Here is a 26,283-nt window from a genome sequence, read left to right on the forward strand (position 1 = left end):
ACATGTAAAATGTGTGCTCTGCAAAAGACACTATTTAAGAGAATGAAAAGATAAGTCAGGGACTGGGAAAAAATATTTGCAAAACACGTATCTAATAAAAGACTATTATCCAAAATATACAGAGAAATCAGACACAGAAAGAGGAATATTACATGTCTTACTCATATGTGGGAGCTAAAAAAAAGTCGATCTCATAGAAGTAGAGAATAGAATGATAGATACCGGAGGCTAAGCAAAGAGTAAGAGGGGCCAGGCGTGGTGGCTCACCCCTGTAATCCCAGCACTTCGGGAGGCCGAAGCAGGTGATCAGGAGGTCAGGAGTTCAAGACCAGCCTGGACAAGATGGTGAAACCCCATCTCTACTAAAAATACAAAAATTAGCCAGGTATGGTGGCATTCGCCTGCAATCCCAGCTACTCAGGAGGCTGAGGCAGAGAACTGCTTAAACCCGGGAGGCGGAAGTTGCAGTGAGCCCAGATCGTGCCACTGCACTCCAGCCTGGGTGACAGAGCGACTCCATCTCAAAAAAAAAAAAAGAGTAGGGGAGATGGGGAGCTGATGAAGAATGGTTGGTTAATGGGTAAAAAAAATAAAGTCAGGTAGAAAGAATAAGTTCTAATGTTTGATAGCACAATGAGGTGACTTATAGTTAATAATTTACTATATATTTCAAAATAGCTAGAAGATTTGAAATGTTTCCAACATAAAGAAATGAAAAATGTTTGAGATGATACTCTAATTACCTTGATTTGATCCACATTGTATGCATGTATCAAAATATCACATGCATCCCATAAATATGTACAATTCTTTTATTAAGCATTAACTTTAAAAGAATCACAAAAAATACACACATACAAAGAACTCTTAAAATTTAACAATAAGCCGGGCATAGTGGCTCACACCTGTAATCTCATTACTTTGGGAGGCAACGGTGGGTGGATCACTGAAGGCCAGGAGTCCAAGACCAGCCTGGCCAACATGGCAAAACCCTGTCCCTACTATAAATACAAAAATTAGCCAGGTGCAGTGGCACATGCTTGTAATCCCAGCTATTTGGGAGGCTAACGCACGAGAATCGCTTGAACCCAGGAAGCAGAGGTCGCAATGAGCTGAGATCACGCCACTGCACTCCAGACTGGGTGACAGAGCGAGACTTTGTCTCAAAAAAACAAACTAAAAGAACCGCAGAAACAATAAAACAATCTGATTTTAAAATGGGCAAAAGATCAGAACAGACACTCCACCAAATAACATATACACATATCAAATAAGCAGATGAAGACAGGGCGTGGTGGCTCACGCCTGTAATCCCAGCACTTTGTGAGGCTGAGGCAGGCGGATTGCTTGAGCTCAGGCAGATCACGAGGTCAGAAGTTCAAGACCAGCCTGGCCAACATGGTGAAACCCCATCTCTACTAAAAATACAAAAATTAGCTGGGTATGGCGGCGGGCGCCTGTAAACCCAGCTCCTTGGGGAGCTGAGGCAGGAGAATCACTTGAACCCGGGAGGCAGAGGTTGCAGTGAGCCAAGATTGTACCACTGCACTCCAGCCTGGGCAATAGAGCGAGACTCCATCTCAATAAAAAAACAACAACAACAACAACAAAAAATAAGCAGATGAAAAGATGCTCAACATCATATATCACTAGAGAATTGCAAACTAAAACAAGATATCACTACACATCTATTAGAATGGTGAAAAGCCAAAACACTGACAACACCAAATGCTAACGAGGATGTGGAGCGACAGGAACTTCATTCATTGCTGGTGGGAATGTAAAATGGTACAGTCACCCTGAAAGACAGTTTGGCAGTTTCTTACAGAACTAAACATACTCTTACCATACAATCCAGCAATCGTGCTCCTTGGTGTTTATCCAAATGAGCTAAAAACATGACCACACAAAAACCTACACACAGACGTTTATAGTAACTTCATGCATAATTGCCAAAACTTAGGAGCAACCAAAATGTCCTTCAGAAGGTGAATAGATAAACTCATACACCTATACAATAGAGTATTATTCAGCAGTACAGAGAAAAGAGCTGGCAGGGCAGGGTGGCTCACACCTGTAATCACAGCACTTTGGGAGGCTGAGGTGGGTGGATCACCTGAAGACAGGAGTTTGAGACCAGCCTGACCAATACGGTAAAACCCCGTCTCTACCAAAAATACAAACATTAGCCAGGCAGGGAGGTAGGCACCTGTAGTCCAAGCTACTTGGGAGGCTGAGACAGGAGAATTGCTTGAACCCAGGAGGCAGAGAGTTTGCAGTGAGCTGAGATTGCACCACTGCACTCCAGCCTGGGCGAGAGCGAGACTCTGTCTCAAAAAAAAAGAAAAGAAAAGAGCTATCAAGCCAGAAGGAACATGGAAAGAAGCCAATCTATATGATTCCAACTATCTGACATTCTGTAAAAGGTAAAACTATGGAGACAGTAAAAGGATCAATGGATGCCAGGGGTTCAGGTAGATAGAGGGAGGGATGAAAAGGTAGAACGAGGGGGATTTTTAGGGCAGTGAAACTACTCAATATGATACTATAATGGTAGATACATGTCATTATATATTTGCCAACACTCATAGAAACGGCAACACCAAGAATGAACTCTAAACTATGGACCTTAGTTAACAGTGATGTATCAATACTTGGCTCTTCAGTTTTAACAAATGTACCACACTATTTCAAGACGTTAGTAACGGGGAAATGTGAGGGAGAGAGAGAAACTATGTACTCCTGCTCAATTTTTCCACAAACCTAAAACTGCTAAAAATAATAATAAATAAATTCCATTAAAATATATAGTCAATCCTCCATATACTCAGAGGATTGGTTTCAGGAGTCCCCTTGTTCACCAAAATCTGTGCATACTCTAGTCTCCCAGTCAGCACATCATACAGGCAGGTTTCATGTCCTGTAAATACAATTTTTTTTTTTCTCTTGGAGAGAGAGTCTCGCTCTGTCACCCAGTCTGGAGTCCAGTGGCACCATCACAGCTCACTGTAACCTCCGCCTCCCAATTCCCCTGCCTCAAGCTTCCCAAGCAGCTGGCATTACAATTCTCCTGCCTCAGTTTAGCAAGTAGCTGGGATTACAGGCGTGTACCACCATGCCTGGTTAATTTCTGTACTTCTGTTTAGTAGAAGTGGGGTTCTACCATGTTAGCCAGATTGGTCTTAAACTCCTGGCTTCAACTGATCTGCCTGCCTTGGCCTCTCAAAGTTCTGGGATTATAGGCATGAGCCACTGTACCTGGCCTACACTGTATTTTTATTTATTTATTTTTGAGACAGAGTCTTGCTCTGTCACACAGGCTAGAGTGTGGTGGTGCAATCTCAGCTCACTGCAACCTCCACCCCGTTGGCTCACTGCAACCTCCACCTCCCAGGGTCAAGCAATTCTCCAGCTTCAGCCTCCTGAGTAGCTGGGATTACAAGCGCACGCCACCAAGCCCAGCTATTTTTTGTATTTTTAGTAGGCACATGGTTTCACTATGTTGGCCAGGCTGGTCTCAAACTCCCGACCTCAGGTGATCCACCTGCCTTGGACTCCCAAAGTGCTAGGCTTACAGGCATGAGTCACTGACCCTGGCCTACAACTATATTTTTAATCCAAGTTTGGTTGAAAACAAATCCACATATAAGTGAACCCATACAGACCCAGCCTGTGTTGTTCAAGCATCAACCATATATGCCTTGGGGAAGAAAAATTGAGGAGCTTCTTCCAAAGAGAAAAATCCATGACTATTTGGCCAAGGCCCTTACTAGGAAGAAACAGCCCCCTCATCTGTGAACCCTTGATACTGACTTAGCAAGAACCACCATGTTTCCCAGCTTCCATTCTCCATTAATCCACTTTCCCCACCACAATCAGAGTGACTTTTCTCACTCTGTTGCCCAGGCTGTTGTGACTTTTCTCACTCTGTTGCCCAGGCACAATCACAGCTCACTGCAGCCTCAACTTCCTAGACTCAAGCGATCTTTCCACTTCAGCCTCCAAAGCATCCGGGACTACAGGCGCATGCCACCACACCTGGCTAGTTTTTGTATTTTTGTAGAGTTAGGGTTTTGCTATGTTGTCCAGGCTGGTCTCAAACTCCCGGGCTCAAGCAATCCCCCTGCTTCAGCCTCCCAAAGTATTAGGATTACAGGCATGAGCCTGGCACAGAGTGACTTTTAAAAACATGAATTCTGGGACCAGGCACAGTGGGTCAAACCTGTAACCCCAGCATTCTGGGAGGCCAAGGCGGGAGGACGGCTTGAGGCCTGGAGTTTGGGAATAGCCCGTCAAACAAAGTGAGATCCTATCACTACAATTCAAAAAAAAAAAACAACGCTGGGCACAGTGGCTCATGCCTGTAATCCCAGCACTTTGGGAGGGGGGTGGATCACCTGAGGTCAGGAGTTTGAGACCAGCTTGGCCAACATGATGAAACCCCATCTCTACAAAAATGGGCCAGGCATGGTTGTCCACGCCTGTAGTCCCAGCTACTTAGGAGGCTGAGGCAGGAGAATCACTTGAACCCAGGAGGTGGAGGTTGTGGTGAACCGAGATCATGCCACTGCACTTCAGCCTGGACGACAGGGTGAGACTCTATCTCAAAAGAAAAAAAAAAAAAAAGTCCCTATCTTGCCCAGGCCTGAGAGATGGCCTTGTCTACTGACTTCCCCAGGAACTACTGCAAACTCCTAAGGTAGCTGTGACCTAGAGGCTGAATGCCGCTCATCTTCCGGAGCCTTCCCTTACAAGGGCCATACTGCTGTTTCTTTATACTGCTGCTACCATGCTTGTTAGTTTTTACAGGTAAATGCTGAGTTTTAAAATATTTGATTGGGGGACATTTTGGGGGAATCACTGGAAAAATTCACTCCCAGTAGGAAATCTTCCTATAAGGAAGGCTGTATGGGTTATGTTAGCCTGAGGGCAGGAATGATTCACACCCTGTTAAGAATATTAGCACAAGTTGCCCGGGTGTGGTGGCTCACGCCTGTAATCCCAGCACTTTGGGAGACTGAGGCAGGCAGATCACGAAGTCAGGAGTTCAATTCCAGCCTGGCCAACATAGTGAAACCCCATCTCTACTAAAAATACAAAAAATTAGCCAGGCATGATGGCAGGCGCCTGTAATCCCAGCTACTCGGGAGACTGAGGTTGCAGTGAGCGGAGATTGCACCACTGCACTCCAGCCTGGGCGACAGTGTGAGACTCCATCTCAAAAAATAAATAAATAAATAAATAAATAAATAAATAAATAAATAAATAAATATTAAAAAAGAGAATATTAGCACAAGTTGAAGAAACATGTAATTCACATTTCACTTCAAGGGAAAGCAAGCATCTTACTCTTGCTTACTGAATTGAGGCTGTGAGAACTTTGTCTACTAAGCAGAAGTTTGCAGGTCATAGGTCTGTTTTGGTTTCCTTCAGCTACCAAGAGCTAAAAGCAAAGGCCAGGTATGACTTTGGACAAAGGTCTTCCTTGACAGTCCTGGCCACTGACAAAAAGCCAAGTAGAGTTCACTACAGGGAGGATTAACTTCCCTTCACGCATGCACGCATGGGGCACCAATCATCCCAAACCCACTTCAGTTTCCTAGGGCCTTCTCTTTGCCTGGGGTGACAGCTCATTAACAGATTCAGTTAAAAACTATTTCCTTTTTCACCCTTAGCCTGTTTTCCCTATTAGAAATGAACCCTTAAGACAACCAAGTAGCTTGAAGAGGAAAGGTTTCTCCTTTTAGAAGCATTACAGCTAACAACAGAAAAAGGATCAAGAGAATGAGAATATTATAAACTTATAGTCCAAATAATGAATTAATAAATATAGGTAGTAATCATTAATAACTACTAATACCACAAAAAGACATTAAGATACGTGTCTTCTGCGATATCTACACACCACCATTTATGATGCATTTTTGGAAAAAAAAAAAAACACCACAAAATCTTAACAAATCTCTAGACCTAATTACAAATTTATAGAAAATACAGGGGAAAAGGGATCATAGTAAACTGACGCCAGAAGAATATAACCAGCAAAATCCAGACAGTAAGAAAGTCCATAGGAAACACTTGATTTCTTCAACAAATAAATATGGGGGAAAAGAAATGGCAGAGAAATCTATAAATTAAGATTTCAAATGTATCTCAAACAATAGCAATGAAAGAATCTTGTTTCGATTTTGATTTGAGCAAACTTTTAAAAATTATTATGGGACAATTGAGGAAATATGAACATTGGATATTTGATACAACAAATGAATTATTTATTGTTCATTTCTTTTAGGTATTAATAATGGTGTTATGAGTATGCCTTCTTTTAAGTCCTTATCTAAAGATACACAAAGAAATATTTATATGAAATTATGTGATACTGGCCAGGCGCAATGGCTCAAGTCTGTAATCCCAGCACTTTGGGAGGCCAAAGCGGGTGGATCACCTGAGGCCAGGAGTTCAAGACCAGCCTGGCCAACATGTTGAAACCCCGTCTCTACTAAAAATATAAAAATTAGCCAGGTGTGGTGGTACATGCCTGCAATCCCAGCTACTCAGGAGACTGAGGCAGGAGAATCACTTGAACCTGGAAGGCAGAAGGTACAGCAAGCACAGATCATGCCACTGCACTCCAGCCTGGGTGACAGAGCGAGACTTGGTCTCAAAACAAAAAAAGAAGAAAAAAAAAGAAAGAAATTTGTTTCAAAATAAGGTGGGAGGTCCAGGCACGGTGGCTCACACCTGTAATTCCAGCACTTTGGGAGGCCAAAGTGGGTGGATTGCCTGAGGTGAGGAGTTTGAGACCAGCCTGGCCAATATGATGAAACGAATCTCTACTAAAAATACAAAAAAAAAAAAAAAAAAAAAATTAGCTGGGTGTGCTGGTGGGCACCTGTAATCCCAGCTACTCGGAAGGTCGAGGCAGGAGAATCTCTTGAAACCAGGAGGCAGAGGCTGCAGTGAGCCAAGGTCATGCCACTGCACTCCAGCCTAGGCAACAAGAGCAAAACTCTATCTCAAAACAAAAAAGAAATTGTATACATTTGCAAAATCTCTTACAAATTAATAAGAAAAAGACAAACACCTCCAAAAGAAAAATGAACAAAGGCAATAACTCAAAAGAAAAATAAATAGCTAAAGAATGTACAGATATATGCAAATTGTCAGTAAATACTACAAAATTGGCAAAAACTGCTTCCTTCTGCATTCTTTTTTTTTTTATTTTTTTTATGGAGATAGGGTCTCACAACATTGCTCAATGGAGAAACAACAGTCTTTTCAACAAATGGTTCTGGGACAACTGGATACCCACAGGCAAAGGAATGAAATGGGACCTCTACCTCACACCGTATTTTAAAAATGAACTCCAAATGGACTGGGCGTGGTGGCTCACACCTGTAATCCTAGCACTTGCAGAGGTCAAGGTTAGAGGACTGCTTGAGCCCAGGAGTTCGAGACCAGCCTGACAAACATGGTGAAACTCTCTCTTTACTAAAAATGCAAAACTTAGCCAGGCTTGGTGGTACATGCCTGTAATCCCAGCTACTCGGGTGCTGAAGCATGAGAATTGCTTGGACCGAGGAGGCAGAGGGCGCAGTGAGCCAAGATCACACCACTGTACTCCAGCCTGGGATACAGAACAGGACTCTGTCAAAAAAAAAAAAAAACAACAACCCTCAAAATGATCAAAGACCTAAATATAAGAGCTAAAACTATAAAACACATAGAAGGAAACAAAGTTCACAAGTAAATCTTCAGCATTCTGGATTTAGCAACAGTTTCTTACATATGACAAGCAACCAAAGAAAAAGCAGACAAATTAGACACCATCGAAATAAAACTTTGTGCTTTAAAAGATACTATCAAGAAAACAAAACGATTAAAGCTTATAATCAGTTGAATTATTTAAGAAAAAAAAACCTAAAAGAAAAAAAAAGAAAGTAAAAAAAATCCACAGCATGAGATAAATAGCTACAAACCATCCATCTGATAAGGGTCTAGCATTTAGAACAAGCTCATCCAACCCACAGCCATGAGGCCCATGATGGCTTTGAATGTGGCCCAACACAAACTTGTAAACTTTCTTATAACATTATGAGATTTTTTTGGTAATTCTTTTTTAGCTCATCAGCTGTCATTACTGTTAGTGTATTTTACGTGTGGCCCAAGACAATTTTTCTTCCAATGTGGCCCATGGAAGTCAAAAGATTGGATACCCCGATCTAGAATATAAAGAACTCTTTTAGCTGGGCGTGGTAGCGACATGCCTGCAGTCCTACCTACTCAGTAAGATGCCGGGAGGATCATTTGAGCCCAGGAGGGCAAAATGGCAGTGAACTATGATCATGCTACTGCACTCCAACCTGGGTGATAAAGTAAAGTCTCATCTTAAAAATAAAATAGACCAGGCACAGTGGCTCATGCCTCTAATTCCAGCACTTTGGGAAGCTGAGATGGGCAGACTGCTTCAGCTTAGTAGTTTGAGACCAGCCTGGGCAATATGGTGAGGCTCCGTCTATACTAAAATACAAAAAAAAAAAAAAATTAGCCAGGCACAGTGGCATGCGCCTGTGGTCCCAGCTATGGGATGCTGAGGTGGGAGATTGCTTGAGCCTGGGGTGGGGGCAGAGGCTGCAGTGAGTCAAGATGGCATCACTACACTCCAGCCTGGGTGACAAAGCAAGACTCTGTCTCAGTAAAATAAAATAAAATAAAATAAAATAAAATAAAATAAAATAAAATAAAATAAAATAGAACTCCTATAGCTCAACAATAAAAAGATAAATAACTCAATTTTAAAATGGTCAAAAGATTTGAATAGATATTTCTCCAAAGATGTGTACATGGCCAACAAGCTCATGTAAAGATATTCAATATTGTTAATCACCACTAACAATCAAAATCACAAATGAGACACTTACTTCATACTCACTAGGTTGGCTATAATAAAGAAGACAGATAATTTAAAAAGTGCAGGCCGGGCACAGTGGCTCACGCCTATAATCCCAGCACTTTGGGAGGCTAAGGCAGGTGGATCACTTGAAGTCAGTAGTTCAAGACCAGCCTGACCAACATGGCAAAATCCTGTCTCTAAAAAAAAAATACAAAAATTAGGCCGGGTACGGTGCTCACGCCTGTAATCCCAGCACTTTGGGAGGCCAAGGCAGGCAGATCACGAGGTCAGGAGATCGAGACCATCCTGGCTAACACGGTGAAATCCCGTCTCTACTAAAAATATAAAAAAAAATTAACCCAGCGTGGTGGCGGGCGCCTGTAGTCCCAGCTACTCGGGAGGCTGAGGCAGGAGAATGGTGTGATCCCAGGAGGCGGAGCTTGCAGTGACCTGAGATCATGCCACTGCACTCTAGCCTGGGCGACAGAGTGAGACTCCGTCTCAAAATCTCCTCAGACTTTAGCAGAAATTAACCAGCACATTCTAAAATTAATAAAGAAATGCAAACGATCTAGAACAGCCAAAACAATCTGCAAAAAGACTTCACTTGGAGAAGTTACACTAACAGACTTTGTGAAAGAGATATCCATTAAGATTGTGTGATACCAATATCAAGATAGACATATGGATGAAAGGAACAGAATTTAGTGCACAGAACCTGTATTTATATGGTCAATTGATTTGTAATGAAGCTACAATGGGAATTTAGTGGAAAAAAAAATAGTAATTTCGACAAAAGGTGCTGCAACAATTGGGTATAGATATAAACTTTAATCCATACCTTGAATTATGGGCAAAAATTAAAATCTACCACAGACCTAAATTTAAAACCCAAAACTACAAAACTCCCAGAGGAAAACATAGGACAAAATCTTTATGACCTTGGGTTAGGCAAAGACTTCTTAGATATGGGAAAAAATAAACAAATACCAAAACAGACAAAAAAATGTAAAATAAACTTCATCAACATTAAGACATTTTGACTTTGAAGTACAGACCAAGATGCTGAAACTATCCTTGATGATGGTGATGTATCATGTGGCATACATATAAAAAGCATACATTATCAAATTTTACACTTAAACATGTACATTTAAATGTGTTTTGATCAATGAAGTTCTCTAATTGTGCACTTTAAATAAACTTTAAGTATGCCCATTATACATGTTTTTAAACCTATTTCCCATCTTCTCAAATCGCAAATCACATTTTGAAAAAAAAATGTTAATTTGTTAAGAATAATAAACAATTTTATATGTTAGGAAAAAAAAAAAAAAATACAAAAAATACAAAAATTAGCCAGGTGTGGTGACACGTGCCTGTAATCTCAGCTACTTGGGAGGCTGAGAGGCACAAGAATCACTTGAACCCAGGAGGTGGAGGTTGCAGTGAGCCAAGATCGTGTGACTGCACTCCAGCCTGGGCAATAAAGCGAGACTTCGTCTCAAAAAAAAAAAAAAAAAAAAAATGTTGTCAAGTATGTGGAGAAATTGGAAATTTAATTCACTGCTGGTAGAATATAAAATGTCACAGCCACTTTAAAAAATAAGTTGACAGTTCCTCAAAATGTTAAACAGAGAGTTAACATAAGACCCAGAATTTCTTACCTAAGTATATACCCAAGAAAAATGAAAACACATTCACATAAAAACTTGTACATGAACGTCTACAGCAGTAATATTCATAACAGCTAAAAAATGGAAACAACCTAAAAATCCTTCTACAGGTGAATGGATAAACAAAATGTGACATATATATGCAATAAAATATTCAGTCACAAAAAGGAATGAAGTATGACACATGCTACAACACAGATAACCTTTGGAAACATTGCGCTAAGTTTGAGAAGCCAAGCACAAAAGGCCACAAATTGTTATGATTCCACTTATATGAAAGGTCCAGAATAGACAAATACACAGAGACAGAGAGTCTCTATGTGGCTGCCAGGATTAGGGTGTGTGAGGGAGTGGGGAGTGATAATGGGTTCAGAGTTTCTTGAAACTGTTCTGGAATTAGTTGTGATGGTACAACCTTCTAATATACAAAACCACTGAATTGTACACTTCAAAAGGGTTAAATTTATGGTATGTGAATTATCTCAACAAAAATAAGAAGAAAATAAAGGATAACGTTTTTTGCCTTTTAATTTTAATTTCACTACATGCATATTTTGCTGATAAAAAAAGAAATAATGTTGTCTGGGACAAAGCCTCAGCTTAATCCATGTCTGATAAAAAAACAAAAGACTGGAAACAAAATGGTCAACAAAAAATTGGTAAGATAAATTATGGTACATTAAATCAATGGAATATAACCAAAAATAAGACAAAAGAAAAATAAATAAATAAATGGAATATCACATACATATGTACTATGAATACAAGGTCATTCTAAAGGCAATGAGATATTAAAAATGGTATAGAAATATATTTGAAATGAGGCCAGGCGCGGTGGCTCAAGCCTGTAATCCCAGCACTTTGGGAGGCTGAGATGGGCGGATCACGAGGTCAGGAGATCGAGACCATCCTGGCTAACACGGTGAAACCCCGTCTCTACTAAAAAATACAAAAAACTAGTGAGCCGAGATCCGGCCACTGCACTCCAGCCTGGGCGACAGAGCGAGACTCCGTCTCAAAAAAAAAAAAAAAAAAAGAAATATATTTGAAATGAAAAGATGTTTGTCGTGCTAGTAAAAAAAAATTTTTTTTTCAGACGAGGTCTCGCTCTGTCATCCAGGCTGGAGTGCAGTGGTATGAATTTAGCTCACTGCAACCTCTGCCTCTTGGTCTCAAGTGATCCTCCCCAGCTAAGCCTCCCAAGTAGCTGGGACTACAAGGGCACACCACCATCATGGCTAGCTAATTTTTTTTTTTTTTTTTTTTTGGTAGAGACTGGGTTTCACCATGTCACCCAAGCTGCTCTCCAACTCCTGGACTCAAGCGATCCACCTGCCTCAGCCTCCTCCAAAGTGCCAGGATTACAGGCAATTCCAGGTGAGCCACCATGCCCAGAGAAAACTTTTTTTAGTCAAAAAAGTATATTCACAATATTCTGATGCCCTTCTCCCAAAGAAGAAAAAAAAAATTAGACTGAAAACCAGTTCTAAGTTCTGGCCTCCAGACTATAAGAGAATAAATTTATTTTATTTAAACAACAATAGGCTGGGCACAGTGGCTCATGCCTGTAATCCCAGCACTTTGGGAGGCCGAGGCGGGAAGATCACGAGGTGAGGAGCTCAAGACCAGCCTGGCCAATATGGTGAAACCCTGTCTCTACTAAAAATACAAAAATTAGCCGGGTACGGTGGCAAACAAAAAACAAGCAAACAACGACAACAACAAAAAACCAGGATGGGCTCACACCTGTAATCCCAATACTTTGGGATGCTGAAGTGGGAAGATTGCTTGAGACCACAAGTTCAAAACCCATCAAAATGGTGAGACCCCATTTCTTTCTTTCTTTCTTTCTTTTTTTTTTTTTTGAGACAAAGTTTCACTCTTGTTGCCCAGGCTGGAGTGCAATGGTGCAATCTTGGCTCACCGCAACCTCCACCTCCTGGGTTCAAGTGATTCTCCTGCCTCAGGCTCCCAAGTAGCTGGAATTACAGGCGCATGTCACCACGTCCAGCTAATTTTGTGTTTTTGGTAGAGACGGGGTTTCTCCATGTTGGTCAGGCTGGTGACCAACCTCACTGACCTCAGGTGATGCGCCTGCCTTGGCCTCCCAAAGTACTGGGATTACAGGCGTGAGCCACTGCACCCAGTGAGATCCCATTTCTATAAAATAAAATAAACAAATAAACAAAACCCAACTCTTTAAAGACATTAAAATTATGCTCACAGTAAGAGTCCATATTGATGAAAGAAAAAAAATATATATATAAAAAAATTAAAAAGTCAAAAAATATTTACATCAAACTATTAACAGAAATTATATCCTGCTAGTGACATTATAGGGGTTTTCCTCCGTTATTTCAGCTATATTTAGGGACAGTGGTATAAACACCCCAAACAAACACGAAACTAAAAGGTGAATAACTTCAAAGAACAAAGACACTAAAATTTCAAGCCTTATCACTAGTACTATATTAAGTCCAAGTTCCTGGAAATTAGCTAAGTCACCTAATTATAGAATTAAAACACAATCCTATGTATTATTATTCTTGCTTTGCCAGGAATGTACAATACCTGACAGTGCTAAGAGTTAGGTTACTTTGACTAAATCAAAACAGTGACTACAAAGGGCCAGTAAGGGAAAACTAAGGCACTAAGTCCCAATTCTCAGGTCACAAAGCTGTTTAGATGAAACAATTTATTCTAGGATAGATTTGAAATCAAATATCTATTCTATAGAGTCTAAAGGTATTAGTCAGGTATAAAAATTCTGTAAGAAAACTTTACCACCACCATCACCAACAAACCACTAGCCACAGGTTTACTCCCTAAAATATAGCCAAGCCAACAGACTATAAAATATCCTCATATGAAAAGACAAGACTCTCAATTTTGAAATAAATCCCGCAGTTTTACTTTTTTATGTTTTTAGAAAACGAGACTAGGCCGGGCGCGGTGGCTCAAGCCTGTAATCCCAGCACTTTGGGAGGCCGAGACGGGCGGATCACGAGGTCAGGAGATCGAGACCATCCTGGCTAACCCCGTGAAACCCCGTCTCTACTAAAAAATACAAAAAACTAGCCGGGCGAGGTGGCGGGCGCCTGCAGTCCCAGCTACTCGGGAGGCTGAGGCAGGAGAATGGCGTAAACCCGGGAGGCGGAGCTTGCAGTGAGCTGAGATCCGGCCACTGCACTCCAGCCTGGGTGACAGAGCCAGACTCCGTCTCAAAAAAAAAAAGAAAACGAGACTAAAGATCTACTTCATGCTAATAACTGGTTTCTAAGAAAAAGCAACATGTAAAGGAAACACTGAAAATTACTTCAAAGACAAAAAAAATTAAAATGTTACTGCTAAGAGTAAAACCAAAGAAAAACTTGAAAATTAAAGCCTTTCAAGTCACAATTTTAGATATTTCTCACTGAGAAAGTTCAATACCGCCAAGATGTTTTAAAATTAAAAAGTTAAAATTAGATGAGGCTATTTTTATTGATTAATATAACGCAAAACAGGCTATCACTACACATATTAGAACCGCTCAAATAAAAAAATGGTAACACTAAACGCTAGCAAGGATGCAGAGAAACTGGATATCTCATACGTTGTTGATAGGAATACAAGAGGATATAGTCATTCTAGAAAATAAATAGTTCAGCAGTTTCTCTAAAAACCAAACATGCACTTACCAGATGATCCAAACATTTGGGCATTTATTCCCCCAAAATGAAAACTTTAATTCATATAAAAATACTTATATACATGAATGTTTATAGCAGCTTTATCTGTAATAGTCAAAAAACTGGAAACCACCCTTCTGGTATGTCCTTCAACAAGTAAATGGTTAAACAAATTGTGTGGTTCAGCCATACTATGGACTACTACTCAATAGTAAAAAGAAATGAACCACTGATGCATGCAGCAATTTGGATGGCTCTCAAAGGAATTATGGTAAAAGAAAAAAGCCAAAGTTACATTCTGTATGATTCCATTTATATAACATTCTCAAAATGGCAAAATTACAGAGATGCAGAACAGATTAGTGGTTGCTGGAAGGGTGCATGCAGCTACAAAGCGGTAGCATGGGGAGCTCTGAGGTGATGGAGTAGTTCTGTATATAGAACTATAGACTGTTAGAGTGGCTACCCAGATCTACACATGATAAAATTGCATACTATTATATACACACATACACACAAATACATGTGAAACTGGTGAAATCTAAAAAAGCCTTATGGATTCTAACAATGACAATTTCCTGGTTCTTGACATTAAACTATAGTTATGTGAGCTATCACCACTAGGTGAAACTCGGTGAGGGGAACATGGGCTCTGTACTATTTTTCACAACTTCCCATAAATCTACAATTATTTCAAAATAGAAAGTAAAAAAAAAAAAAAAAAAAATAGTAGGGCTATGTATGAGGAGGTTAATATAATAACAAATGGAAAAGGTTTAGTATAGCATTTGAAACATGGTTATAAAGGCTTCCATTTTGTTGAAACTTTTATTACATTAATTTTTTTTTTAAAACACAGGTTTCTGCACTAAATATATACACCTATTTCAGCAAAAAGCATGACTTGAGCTACAATTCCTCAATTTAATTACCAAATACTACATGAAATCTCTTGTGCATATGTTAAGATTGTTTTCAGACTTAAAATTGTCTAAGTGAATAGGGAACCAGTACACAACATAAATGGCTCAACATTCAGCTTTTTTCCCAAAAATCTTTAACTCAAATGTCTTTTACATCATCAAGTAACTTATCAGATGGAAATAAATGTATCATCTGCTGTGTGGTTCCAAATTAAGGAAAAGTCTAGCTCAAAGCCATCCTCAATTTGAATATATATAATCTCTTACAAAAAAACAATTACATGTAATCTTAAGAATAGTGAAAGAAACTTAAAGCCTTTTTGGCATTCCATAGCAGCTGAGTCCCTACCAAATATCCTGGGGTAGAAAGAACATTCTACTGGCCATCCTCTGAATTCCTCAGCAGACTCTAAGCTGTCCAGTCAGGTCTGTAGGAAACAGCAAATACCAGGTGCTGGTAACTAGTCTCTAATTCTTCAAAAAAGCATTATCTCTGGCCTACAGCCCCTTCAAGATTACTCTATACCTATGTGTGTGTGAGTGATTAATACAGTCTCTAGTGTTGTGGGTGTGATCCTGAAATAGTTTCCACCACTAAATGTTACTCTTAACAGAGTCAACAGAAGAGAGAATAGAAAGCTGTGTGAAATCATATAAAAGCTTGATTTTCTACTTTCCACAGAAAAAAAAATGACTTTAATTTTCTCAGCTTCAGCAGGTGCAAGAATATCTAACCATAGCCATGATGTCTATACCCTTCCTGTGATATTCAGTATGCAGGTTATCTGAGAACAAGTGAGAACCATCTGATCAGTTCAGTATCACCAAGGGAGCCCTTAAATTCTGTTCCCATGGACCCTTCTGTACTTCCAACACTATGATTTGTTGGCAGGAATTTCACAGAAGAAGTTGAGATGTAAGGCCATCTGGCATGCCAGGATCAGAATTTTTCTAATACACACCCCTGTCCCTGACTTAGAATTTTCTAGTATCCCTTTCTCATCCTATCTTTCCTGTAATGTAGTAAGCCTTTTGTGTGAACACTGGGTAAACAAATTCCAAAAAGTCACTCACTGTTTCTTTTTGCTTTTCAATAGTTAAAACTTTATGAGTGTTAAAAAAGAGTCCACAAAGACAAAGGGGGAAAAGAAAAAAAAAAGTCCAAACACTGAAATGTCAATGGTTAATGGTGACAGTGTTCACTGATCACAGATTTTGGATAAAAGATGGAAGTTGTGGAATGAAAGTTAAGTTAGTGGCCGGGCGCAGTGGCTCATGTCTGTAATCCCAGCCCTGTGGGAGGCCAAGGCGGGCAGATCATTTGACTCAGGAGTCCGAGACTAGCCTGGCCAACGTGGCAAAACTCCATCTCTACTAAAAATACAAAAATTAGCTGGTGTGGTGGCGGGTGCCTGTAATCCCAGCTACTCAGGAGGCTGAGGCAGGAGAATCACTTGAACCCAGGAGTGTTGAATTTGCAGTGAGCCAAGATCATGCCACTGCACTCCAGCCTAGGTGGCACAGCAAGACTCCATCTCAAAGAAAAAAACAAAACAAAACAAAAAAACAAATAAAGTTAAGTTAGCTGAACACAGCATACTAAATTTTGAGACATTCTTAAATATGAATTATATTGTTAGAGTACAATCTACACTATAGAAAACCTAATATCTTCTTAAAAGCACATTTCAGTACCCAAATCAGTAAAATGCAATAACCTGAAGGTTCCAGTTCACTAAGAATTACTGTGGGCTATATTTGCAAATGCACAGAAATTAAACAAAGCACAAATCACTTGGAACAAGGCCTCTAAATTATTTCATATTCAATCTACTTTACTATGTCTGATTGCTTTGGAGCCCAGCAGTAACACCAATCTCACTGATAATACTGTGCAGAAATAAGCAGAGATAGGCCGGACGTGGTGGCTCATGCCTGTAATCCCAGCACTTTGGGCGGCCGAGGCGGGTAGATCACCTGACGTCAGGAGTTTGAGACCAGCCTGACCAACAAGGAGAAACCCCATCTCTATCAAAGATACAAAATTAGTCGGGCATGGTGGCGCATGCCTGTAATCCCAGCTACGTGGGAGGCTGAGGCAGGGGAATCGCTTGAAACCGGGAGGCAGAGGTTGCAGTGAGCCAAGATCGCGCCATTGCACTCCAACCTGGGCACCAAAAGCAAAACTCCATCTTAAAAAAAAAAAAAAAAACACAGAAAGAAAGAAGCAAGCAGAGATAAGCCTTAATGCAGTGCTGAAGAAAGGAATGAACATCTCGGGCTTACTACAATATGGTGAAAAAAGGGCACTAGAGGATGGCACATACAGGACGATACTGCCCTACAGCAGTGAAGAGCACTACATCTCCGCCCTCCAAATCTCAGCTCCCCACTAGCGGGTCTACCTATACATCCCCCTACTATCTTCTTCCCCAAACCAATAGTCCTTCTGGCCCTTATTTCCAAAAACACCACAAACATTTCCCCAGTCACTCAAGTTCAAAGCTACAGTGTGATTATTAAATCCACTTAAGGAATCTGAATCCTCTCCATCCTTACCCTGTAATGCCTCTCACATTCACTCTCCCTTCACATCCCCATTCCCACCATCCTAGTTTAAGAAATTATATCTTAAACCCAAGTTTCCCAACAAGGTCTTGATGTCCCCAAGCCAAATTTGTACTCCAAAACGTTGTTTTGAACAAGTCATCCAAGCCTTAAAAAAGCATCTACAGATCTGGCAGTACAGCCAACAGAAACCTATCCTCATGAGCTTGGACAAACACCAAGCACCTTCCACAAGAAGTTTCTGGACCCAGGGCTCAAGACCAAGTTCTGCAAATTCTCTGTATTTGCTACTTCTTGCCATCCCCTCTTTCTCCATAGCGATCAACAACTAAGTCTTTCCAAATAAAAGGGTTTATGGCTCGTTTTCATGGACAAGCAGCAGCAGGTGGACAGCATCCTACACCATAGCCAGTTCTGGAGGGCAGCAAAGCCCAAGAAAGAGAATCAGTGGAAGCAACTTAAAACATAAAAGGCCAGGCCAGGCGCGGTGGCTCATGCCTGTAATCCTGATACTTTAAGAAGCCGAGGTGGGCAGGTCAGAAGTTCAAAACCAGTCTGGCCAACATAGTGAGACCCCATCTCCACTAAAAATACAAAAATTAGCTGGGCATGGTGGCAGGCGCCTATAATCCCAGTTACTCGGGAGGCTGAGGCAGGAGAACTGCTTGAACCTGGGAGGCAGAGGTTGCAGTGAGCCAAGATTGTGCCACCACACTCCAGCCTGGGCGAGAGAGCAGACTCCCTCTCATTCATTCATTCATAATTAAATAAATACATAAGGCCAGGCACAGTGGCTCACACCTGTAATCCCAACATTTTGCGAGGGTGAGGTGGGAGGATCACTTGGGCCAGGAGTTGGAGACCTGCATGGGCAACGTGGCAAGACCCCATCTTTACAAAAAATACCAAAATGAGCCAGGCGTGGTGGTACTCACCTGTAATCCCAACTACTCAGGAGGCTGAGGTGGGAAGATCACTTCAGCTTGGGAGGCCAAGGCTGCTGAGACCTATGATCATGCCACTGCACTCCAGCCTGAGTGACAGAGCAAGACCCTGTCTCAAAAAAAATTAAAAAAATAAATTTAGGCCAGGCACAGTGGCTCACACCTGTAATCCCAGCACTCTGGGAGGCCAAGGCATGTGGATGGGTTGAGCCCAGGCAAAGGTTGCAGTGAGTCAAGATCACACCACTGCACTCCAGCCTGGGCAAGAGAGCGAGACCCTGTCTCCATAAAATTAAATTAAAATTTAAAAATAATAAAAAATATAAAATTTTTTTAAAAAGCAGACAAAATCCCTGGTCTGTAGATACATGAAGAAGTCTGAGATGGTGAGCCCAAAAGTTTTATTTTGAAGACTTTAGATGAAATCCAATATCTTACTCTACATATTAAAAGAAATGTCCACGTCATGTGTAAGAGGGAAGACATAATAAAAGGAAAGTTAAACATAAGTGGGCTATACCAAGAGCATGAAGTGAGTACCTTTGAGAGTTCAGAGAAGAAACCAAAAACATCAAGGACTTAGGCAATGCAAGAGGTCAGAATTCTAAATAAGTCAACCAGTTTGGTTGAAGCAGAGAACACAAAAGACAGCTGCGAGAGACTATATAGCTGTCCCATAGTTCTAGTCCATTTTTCACATGCTTTCTGGTGTCCTCTCCCTATCTGGACTATCAGTTCAGAGGCCAAGAACCAATACAACGTGTTAACCTATTAGCTAACTATCAGTCACATCATAAGAATTCAGACAATAATGGTAATAGTTTATTTAATCTCAGAACAGCAAAACATCGAGGTGCACTCTGAATTCAGATATTTTGAAATACCTGTATCAAAAACAGAAAAACTTCCTTAAGAAATAAGGACACTGGCAAGAATGGTGGCTCATGCCTATAATCCCAGTACTCTGTGAGGCCAAGGCAGGAGGAGTGCTTGAGGCCAGTTGAAGACCAGCCCGGGCAACAAATGGAGGCCCCATCTCTACAAAAAGTAAAAATAAAAAAATTAGGCAGGTGTGGTGACATGTGCCTGTAGTCCCAGGTACTCCAGGAAGCTGAGGCAGGAGGATCACTTGAGCCTAAGAGTTAGAGGATACCATGAGCTATGATCACATCACTCCACTCCAGTCTAGGCAGCAGAGTGAGACCCAGTCTCTCAAAAAAAAAAAAAAAAAAAAAAAAAAGAAAAAGAAAAAAAAAGAAATCAGGATAATGAGGCCGGGCACGGTGGCTCATGCCTATAATCCCAGTACTCTGGGAGGCCAAGGCGGGCAGATCACCTGAGATCGGGAGTTCGAGACCAGCCTGACCAACATGGAGAAACCCCGTCTCTACTACAAATAAAAAAGTAGCCAGGCATGGTGGCAAGCACCTGTAATCCCAGTTACTCAGGAGGCTGAGGTAGCAGAATCGCTTGAACCTGGGAGGCAGAGGTTGTGGCGAGCTGAGATTGTGCTACTGCACTCCACCCTGGGCAACAAGAGTGAAACTTCATCTCAAAAAAAAAAAAAAAAAAAAGAAATCAGGATACATGAATCAAAGCAAGAATTTCTAAGCACCCCGACACTCTTAACACTCCTGGGAATTGTTTAACGTATTTTTTGAAACTAGGAGGTCTCAGAATTGAAATTCTTTTTTCAATTTTTTAAAAAAATTTAACTGCTGACATCCTCTAAGGGAGGAGGCAAAAGAATGGAAAATCTGGTGAAGTGATAAGCAGTTTTTAAAGAGGTTTACAATCAGTTTTAAAACAGTAATCCCTCTGGGAAATGAAAATTCCTCTCCTAATCCCTTTGAGGGCAATATATTTGAATTAGGAACAAGAACATCTTGATCTACTAGGTACAAATATGAACCTTTTAGAGTATCTTCTGCATTAAATAGCAAGCAGAGGAAAAGACAATTTCTAATTTATCAAAAAAAAAATAAGCATCTTGGACTTATATCTTTTGCTAGACACATGCAAGGAGGCTTCAGTAAAATGCAATTAAGGAACTTCAAGGTTTTCGTTGACAGTGATTACTTAACTGGAGCTTACTCCTGTGAAATGAAACTACCAGAAACCCTCAACATCAATTTGCTTGTCACTAAACCACAGGTTTACGCTTAGACTTGGAAATGCTAACAGGATGGAACCACAAGCCTTTAATAAAACGTGATGACCATGGAGAGCGCCCTTGAAGCTTAGCAACAGAGGACTCAACCCTAAAAGGGTTCCCTTTCTGGAATGTGAGGGCAGGTTTGACATGTACCACAGCACCAGTCCTAAAACGCTTGACTGCATTTTCCACAAAAGGTGGGAGTTGTAATAGTAGCATAGAGCAGACACCAGCCCACTGGAAGCAGATGGAACCCACCAACTCATTTTATCCAGACCTTCAAAAAGGTACACAAAACTCTCTCTCTCAGCCAAAGCAGGACAGATCTGAATGAATAAATCCAGGAAAAGGTTCACATGAGATAACTAATTGGTAATTTCATTTGCATGCCAAAGCCCTCAATGTAAAACAGAACCTGAAAAATGAAAAGCAATTTGAAAGCCCGTTCTCCATACTCAAGCTACACACACACACACACACACACACACACACACACACACACACACACACGAGACCCAAAAGCTTTGTTCTGCAAAACAAATAAGACTCAGTAACCTATTCCAACACAGGGACTCTTCTGAAGGGTGATCTAGCTGAAAACATTCCCTGCTTATGTACATAATTCACTAGGGGTCAGGTAAGATTCCATTTTCCAACAGCTGAACTTTAAACAGAAAGTCACTAGTGGTGCAATATTCACTCATTAGCATAAATCTCTACCCCCTAGAATGAAAAGCATTGGCTGCCTCTGCCAGGATGACAACTTTACAGTGAGAAGCTGGAGCCGCGGACCATGAACTCCTGGAAAGTTCTATCAGGGCCTCAGAAGAGCTCACCACCTTCGCCAGCCTAAACTTAGCGGTCACCCATCCCACGCCACCCTCTCCACAGACAGGGCATCTGTGATATGCGAATTTTTAAAAAATAAAAAGATTGGCCAAAGGGTCAAGAGCAGGCAATGCCTTACAGGGCTGACATGATTGCTGTCTGGGACTGGGGGAGGGGGAGGAGCATTCTGGATGTTTCTATTCTTGGCAAGGAAAGCACCTCCGGGTCCTGCACCATCAAAAAACACTCACACACCAATGTTCTCAGGGAATGAATGATATGCCCGTGCTAAGCGGTCTCATCTTGAGTTGTGATGACGGGGAAAAAGGTGTGGAGGGCTGGAGGCGGGGTGGTGGTCAGGGGTAGATGTGTTTGACTAAGGGGGATGGGAGGAGAGTGAATGGATAAAGGGGGGACCTGGGGAAGGTGTGGACGGTTAAGAGGGAGGGGAGGAAGGTGTGGACGACTAAGGGAGGACAGGAGAGCGGAGGGTGGGGACGGTTAAGGAGGCTGGGGAAAGGTGTGGACGACTAGGGGGGTGGGGATGGCCAGCAGCACCCCCGTGCACCAGAAGCAAAGGCAGGCCGTGGGGGTGGCCGCTCCCAGACCCTCACAACCCCCCACTGTGGGCGTGTGCTCGGCTGCGCTTTCGCACGGGCCAGGCCATCGGGCCGCAGGGCCAGCACTCACCCCACGACTCCCTGGTTGTAGTTCCTCCGTTTCCACGGGGTACCGCTGTACACGACCCCGCCGCCGTCTGCTCGGCCGCCCCCCGCGGCCCGCCCTCCGCTGGGCTGCAGCAGGCTATAGTTGAGTCCATACGTGCTGGCCTTGTTGTCGCGCTTCCTCTTGTTGCTGCTGCCTGAGGCCGAGTCGGCGGGATCGGCGGCGGGGACGGCGGCCGAAGGGTGCGGGGACGAGGACGCCGAGGGGGACGAGGACGCCGAGGAGCCCGCCCGCCGAGCCCAGGCCCCGGGCTGGTGGTGGTTGTTGTTGTTGTTGGTCGTCTCTAGGGGCAGGAAGTCCCGCTGCTCCGCGGGCAGCGCGTGGCTGCCCAGCAGGCGCTCCCCGGAGCGGTACATGCCGGCCGGGGCCGGGGCCGGGGCCGGGGCCGAGGCCGCGCCGCCGGGGCTGCCGGTGCTGCTGCCGCTCCCGCCGGTGGCCGTGCTGCTGCTGCTGCCGCCGCCGCCGCCGCTCGCGCCGCCGCTGCTGTGACAGTGGTGGTTGAAGTAGAGGTTCCTCAGCCCCTGGGTCGTCTCCCAGATCTGCATCCACAGACTGTTGGACGGTCCGAGCTGCTCTGGCTGGAACCAGGCGATCCTCGGATCCATCAAACGGCGGCGGCCGCTGCCCCCGCCCCTCCCGGCCGCCTGCAGGGCCGCCGCCGCCGCCGCCGCCTCAGGCGCACGCCCGGCCTCGGCTGCTGCTGCTGCCGCCGCTGCTGCTGCTGCTGCTGCTCAGGGAGCCCGCCACCCGACTGTGGTCGCCCTGAGAGCCGGGCCGGCGCCGGCGGCGTCGCTCCCGCCCTCGGGGGCTCCGCGGGCCCTCCCCCTCCCTCCGCCCCTCCGCCCCTCCGCCAGGCCTGTGCTGAGGGTCCCCGTGCAAATGGCGGCGGCGGCGGCGGCGGCTCCACAGAAGGGCGAGCGGCGGCGGCAGCAGCGGCGGCGAGACGCGCCTGCTCCGTAGCGTCCTCACTCCTCCGGGCCGGGGCGGGGCCTCTGCCGGCTCCGCCCCGCTCGCTCCGCCTGGCCGCCCCGCCCGCCCACTCGCCCCGCCCCGCCCCCCCCCGCTCCGCACAGCAGTCCCGGAGGCCGCGCCATGCGTCACAGAGGCCGCGGCGCTACGGGGCCGCAACCGCCCGGCCCAACCGTCCCTGCGCCATCCGCGGAGGGGTCCACGTACCTGGGTGTCCGGGGGCCTCTGACGCGCGCGCGGCTCCTCTGCCTGGGCTTCACCGGCGCTGAGACTGGACGAGACCGCATGGAGGTCGCCGCCCGCCCCGCAGGGAGCGCGTTGTGGGAGGTGCCGCCCCGCCCCTCGCTCCTCCCATCCCTGTGGCCGCTGGACCCCGGGCCCTCCCAACTCCCCCTGACGTCTCGGCTTCTGCCTGCTTTCTAAAACACTTTCTTTTTAAAAAAACAGCCTATAACACTTTCTGGTGGGGTGTGGACACGCCCCCCGCCCGAGCGCGTGCCCCGGGGCGGGCTGCGCGAGACCCTGCACAGCTACTTGCGCCCCGCCCTGCTGCGCCCTGGCCGGGGTAGGGGACCCCTCATCCCGGCCCGAAGCCACAGAAACCTGCACCCCATGCATAGCCCTGGGGGAGGCCACTAAGACTGAGAGTGTGAGCCAAGGGCTGAAAGCCACAGCCACACACTCAATCCACTTTACACGGACACGCAAACACGTGTAGATGCACTCAGAAGCAGACACACTCCTGAGCGGCGTAGCAAAGACGCTCTCCTGCCGTAAGGTGCACCAACAGCCTTAGAAAGCTCTTCTGAGTTCAGCATTAAATTTTAAGAAAACCGACAACCTTTTAAGGCTAAAATGAAGATTTAGCATCAGCAAAGATTGTCCACTGGGTCGTTATTTGCATGTCTTTCAAATCTCTGTGGTTAAAAAGACAAGGAAAGGGGAATGTTAAGTATTTTAAATCAAGAGACAAAAAGTAATTGAACAGCTTCTATATGGGCCCGTTAAAGTTGATCCAAAGTCCAGAACAAGTCCCTGATGGCTGATAATGGCCTTCTATTTTTTTAATGACAAATAATGGAAAACTATGATAGAACTAAGTATTGCTCTACCTTTTTCTTTCTTTGGAGACTAACTCTTGCTCTGTCATCTGGAGTTCAGTAACTTTTTCCCAGCTCGCTGCAGGCTCGGCCTCTTGGGTTCAAGGGATCCTCTTGCCTCAGTCTCCGAGTAGCTAAGACTACAGGCACGCGTCAACAAGGCGTAGAGACAAAGTCTCTGCGTTGCCCAGACTGGTCTGGAACTCCTGGACTTAAGCGATCCTCCCACCTCGGACTCCAAAGCTGCTAGGATTACAAGGGGGTATGCCACCATGCCTGACCTTACCTATATATATATTTTTTTTTTGATAAGAGAATAAATAGTATGACCATAAATACGGAAAACACACAAAGACCCTTCAGCTGCAAACAACAGCTTCCTTGGTAGTGTATACAGCCTGTTTCTTGTATGGGCTGCTCTAAGGGACCGTGGAGACAGGCCTTTCAGATGTATGTTCATGTCTCTGATCTTGCACTATGCCAGTTCAGGCTCCACTCAGGCATTCGAGGTGCCTTTGGAAAGCTCCAGAGCACTGTGGCCAGGGTTCACATTGGCCAAGTTATCATGTCCATCTGCAACAAGCTGTAGAACAAGAAGCATGTGATTGAGGCCCTGCGCAGGGCCAAGTTCAAGTTCCCTGGCTGCCAGAAGATCCACATCTCAAAGAAACGGGGCTTCACCAAGTTCAATGCGGATGAATTTGAAGACATGGTGGCTGAGAAGTGGCTCATCGCAGATGACTGTGAGATCAAGTACATCCCCATCATGGCCCTCTGGACAAGTGGCATGCCCTGTGCTCGTGAGGGCTTCCACTGTGCTGCCCCCTCTTAATACTCACCAATAAATCCTACTTCCTGTCCAACAAAAACAAACAAACCAAAACCCTTCGGAATTTTGGTTCATTCTATTTGATTATTGCTGTTACATTACTAGAAATCAGTATTAAAAGTTTTCTCTGTCTGGGGGCGGTTGCTGAAGCCTGTAATCCCAGCGTTTTGGGAAGCTAAGGTGGGCAGATCACCCGAGGTCGGGAGTTCGAGGCCAGCCTGACCGACATCGAGAAACCCCATCTCTACTAAAAATACAAAATTAGCCAGGTGTGGTAGTGCATGCCTGTAATCCCAGCTACTCAGGAGGTTGAGGCAAGGAATCACTTTAACCCGCGAGGTGGAGGTTGTGGTGAGCCGAGATCTCGCCATTGCACTCCAGCCTGGGTGACAGAGCAAGACTCTGTCTCAAAAAAAAAAAAAAAGTTTTCCCTGAATAAAATTTGCTATATACTAATTATTACATAGCCAGGAAAATAACTAGCGGTATTTTTTATGTTACTCACACTGACAAAAACAAAACATTGTGTAGAAATAGATTTTGTTTGATGACCTCATACTTGTTTTAAAAATTCAATCTCCGGCCGGGTGCGGTGGCTCACGCCTGTAATCCCAACATTTCGGGAGGCCGAGGCGGGCAGATCACAAGGTCAGGAGTTCCCGAGACCAGCCTGGCCAACGTGGTGAAACCCCATCTCTACTAAAAATACAAAAAATTAGCCGGGCTTGGTGGCACATGCCTGTAATCCCAGCTACTTGGGAGACTGAGGCAGGAGAATCGCTTGAACCTGGGAGGCAGAGCTTTTGGTGAGCCAAGATCGCGCCATTGCACTCCAGCCTGGGTGGCACACTGAGATTCCATCTCAAAAAAAAAAAAAAAAAAAAGTATATATATATACACACACACACACACACACATATCTATATGAGCAGGGTGCAGTGACTCATGCCTGTAATCCCATCACTTCGGAAGACTGAGGTGAAAGGATACTTGAGGCCAGG

General features: G+C 43.9%; 1 protein-coding gene and 1 pseudogene across 3 annotated transcripts in view; one reads left to right on the forward strand and one right to left on the reverse strand.

Moving 5' to 3' along the window:
• Positions 1–23,296, reverse strand: part of TENT4B (terminal nucleotidyltransferase 4B) — an 85,682-nt gene extending 62,386 nt beyond the window's left edge. The window contains exon 1 of one of the 3 annotated variants that reach the window (XM_031658263.1): positions 22,349–23,045. In XM_031658263.1, the coding sequence (XP_031514123.1) occupies positions 22,349–22,989 (641 nt within the window). In that variant the 5' untranslated portion in view covers positions 22,990–23,045. Of the gene's footprint in view, positions 1–22,348 lie in introns of all 3 variants that reach the window. The other 2 variants (XM_009196403.3, XM_009196405.3) reach the window with 2 other exon arrangements.
• A 1,508-nt stretch (positions 23,297–24,804) lies between these two features.
• Positions 24,805–24,894, forward strand: LOC116271359 (annotated as a pseudogene).
• Positions 24,895–26,283: the final 1,389 nt, after the last annotated feature.

The sequence above is a fragment of the Papio anubis genome, chromosome 18 (assembly GCF_008728515.1).
Source record: "Papio anubis isolate 15944 chromosome 18, Panubis1.0, whole genome shotgun sequence".
NCBI lineage: Eukaryota > Metazoa > Chordata > Mammalia > Primates > Cercopithecidae > Papio > Papio anubis.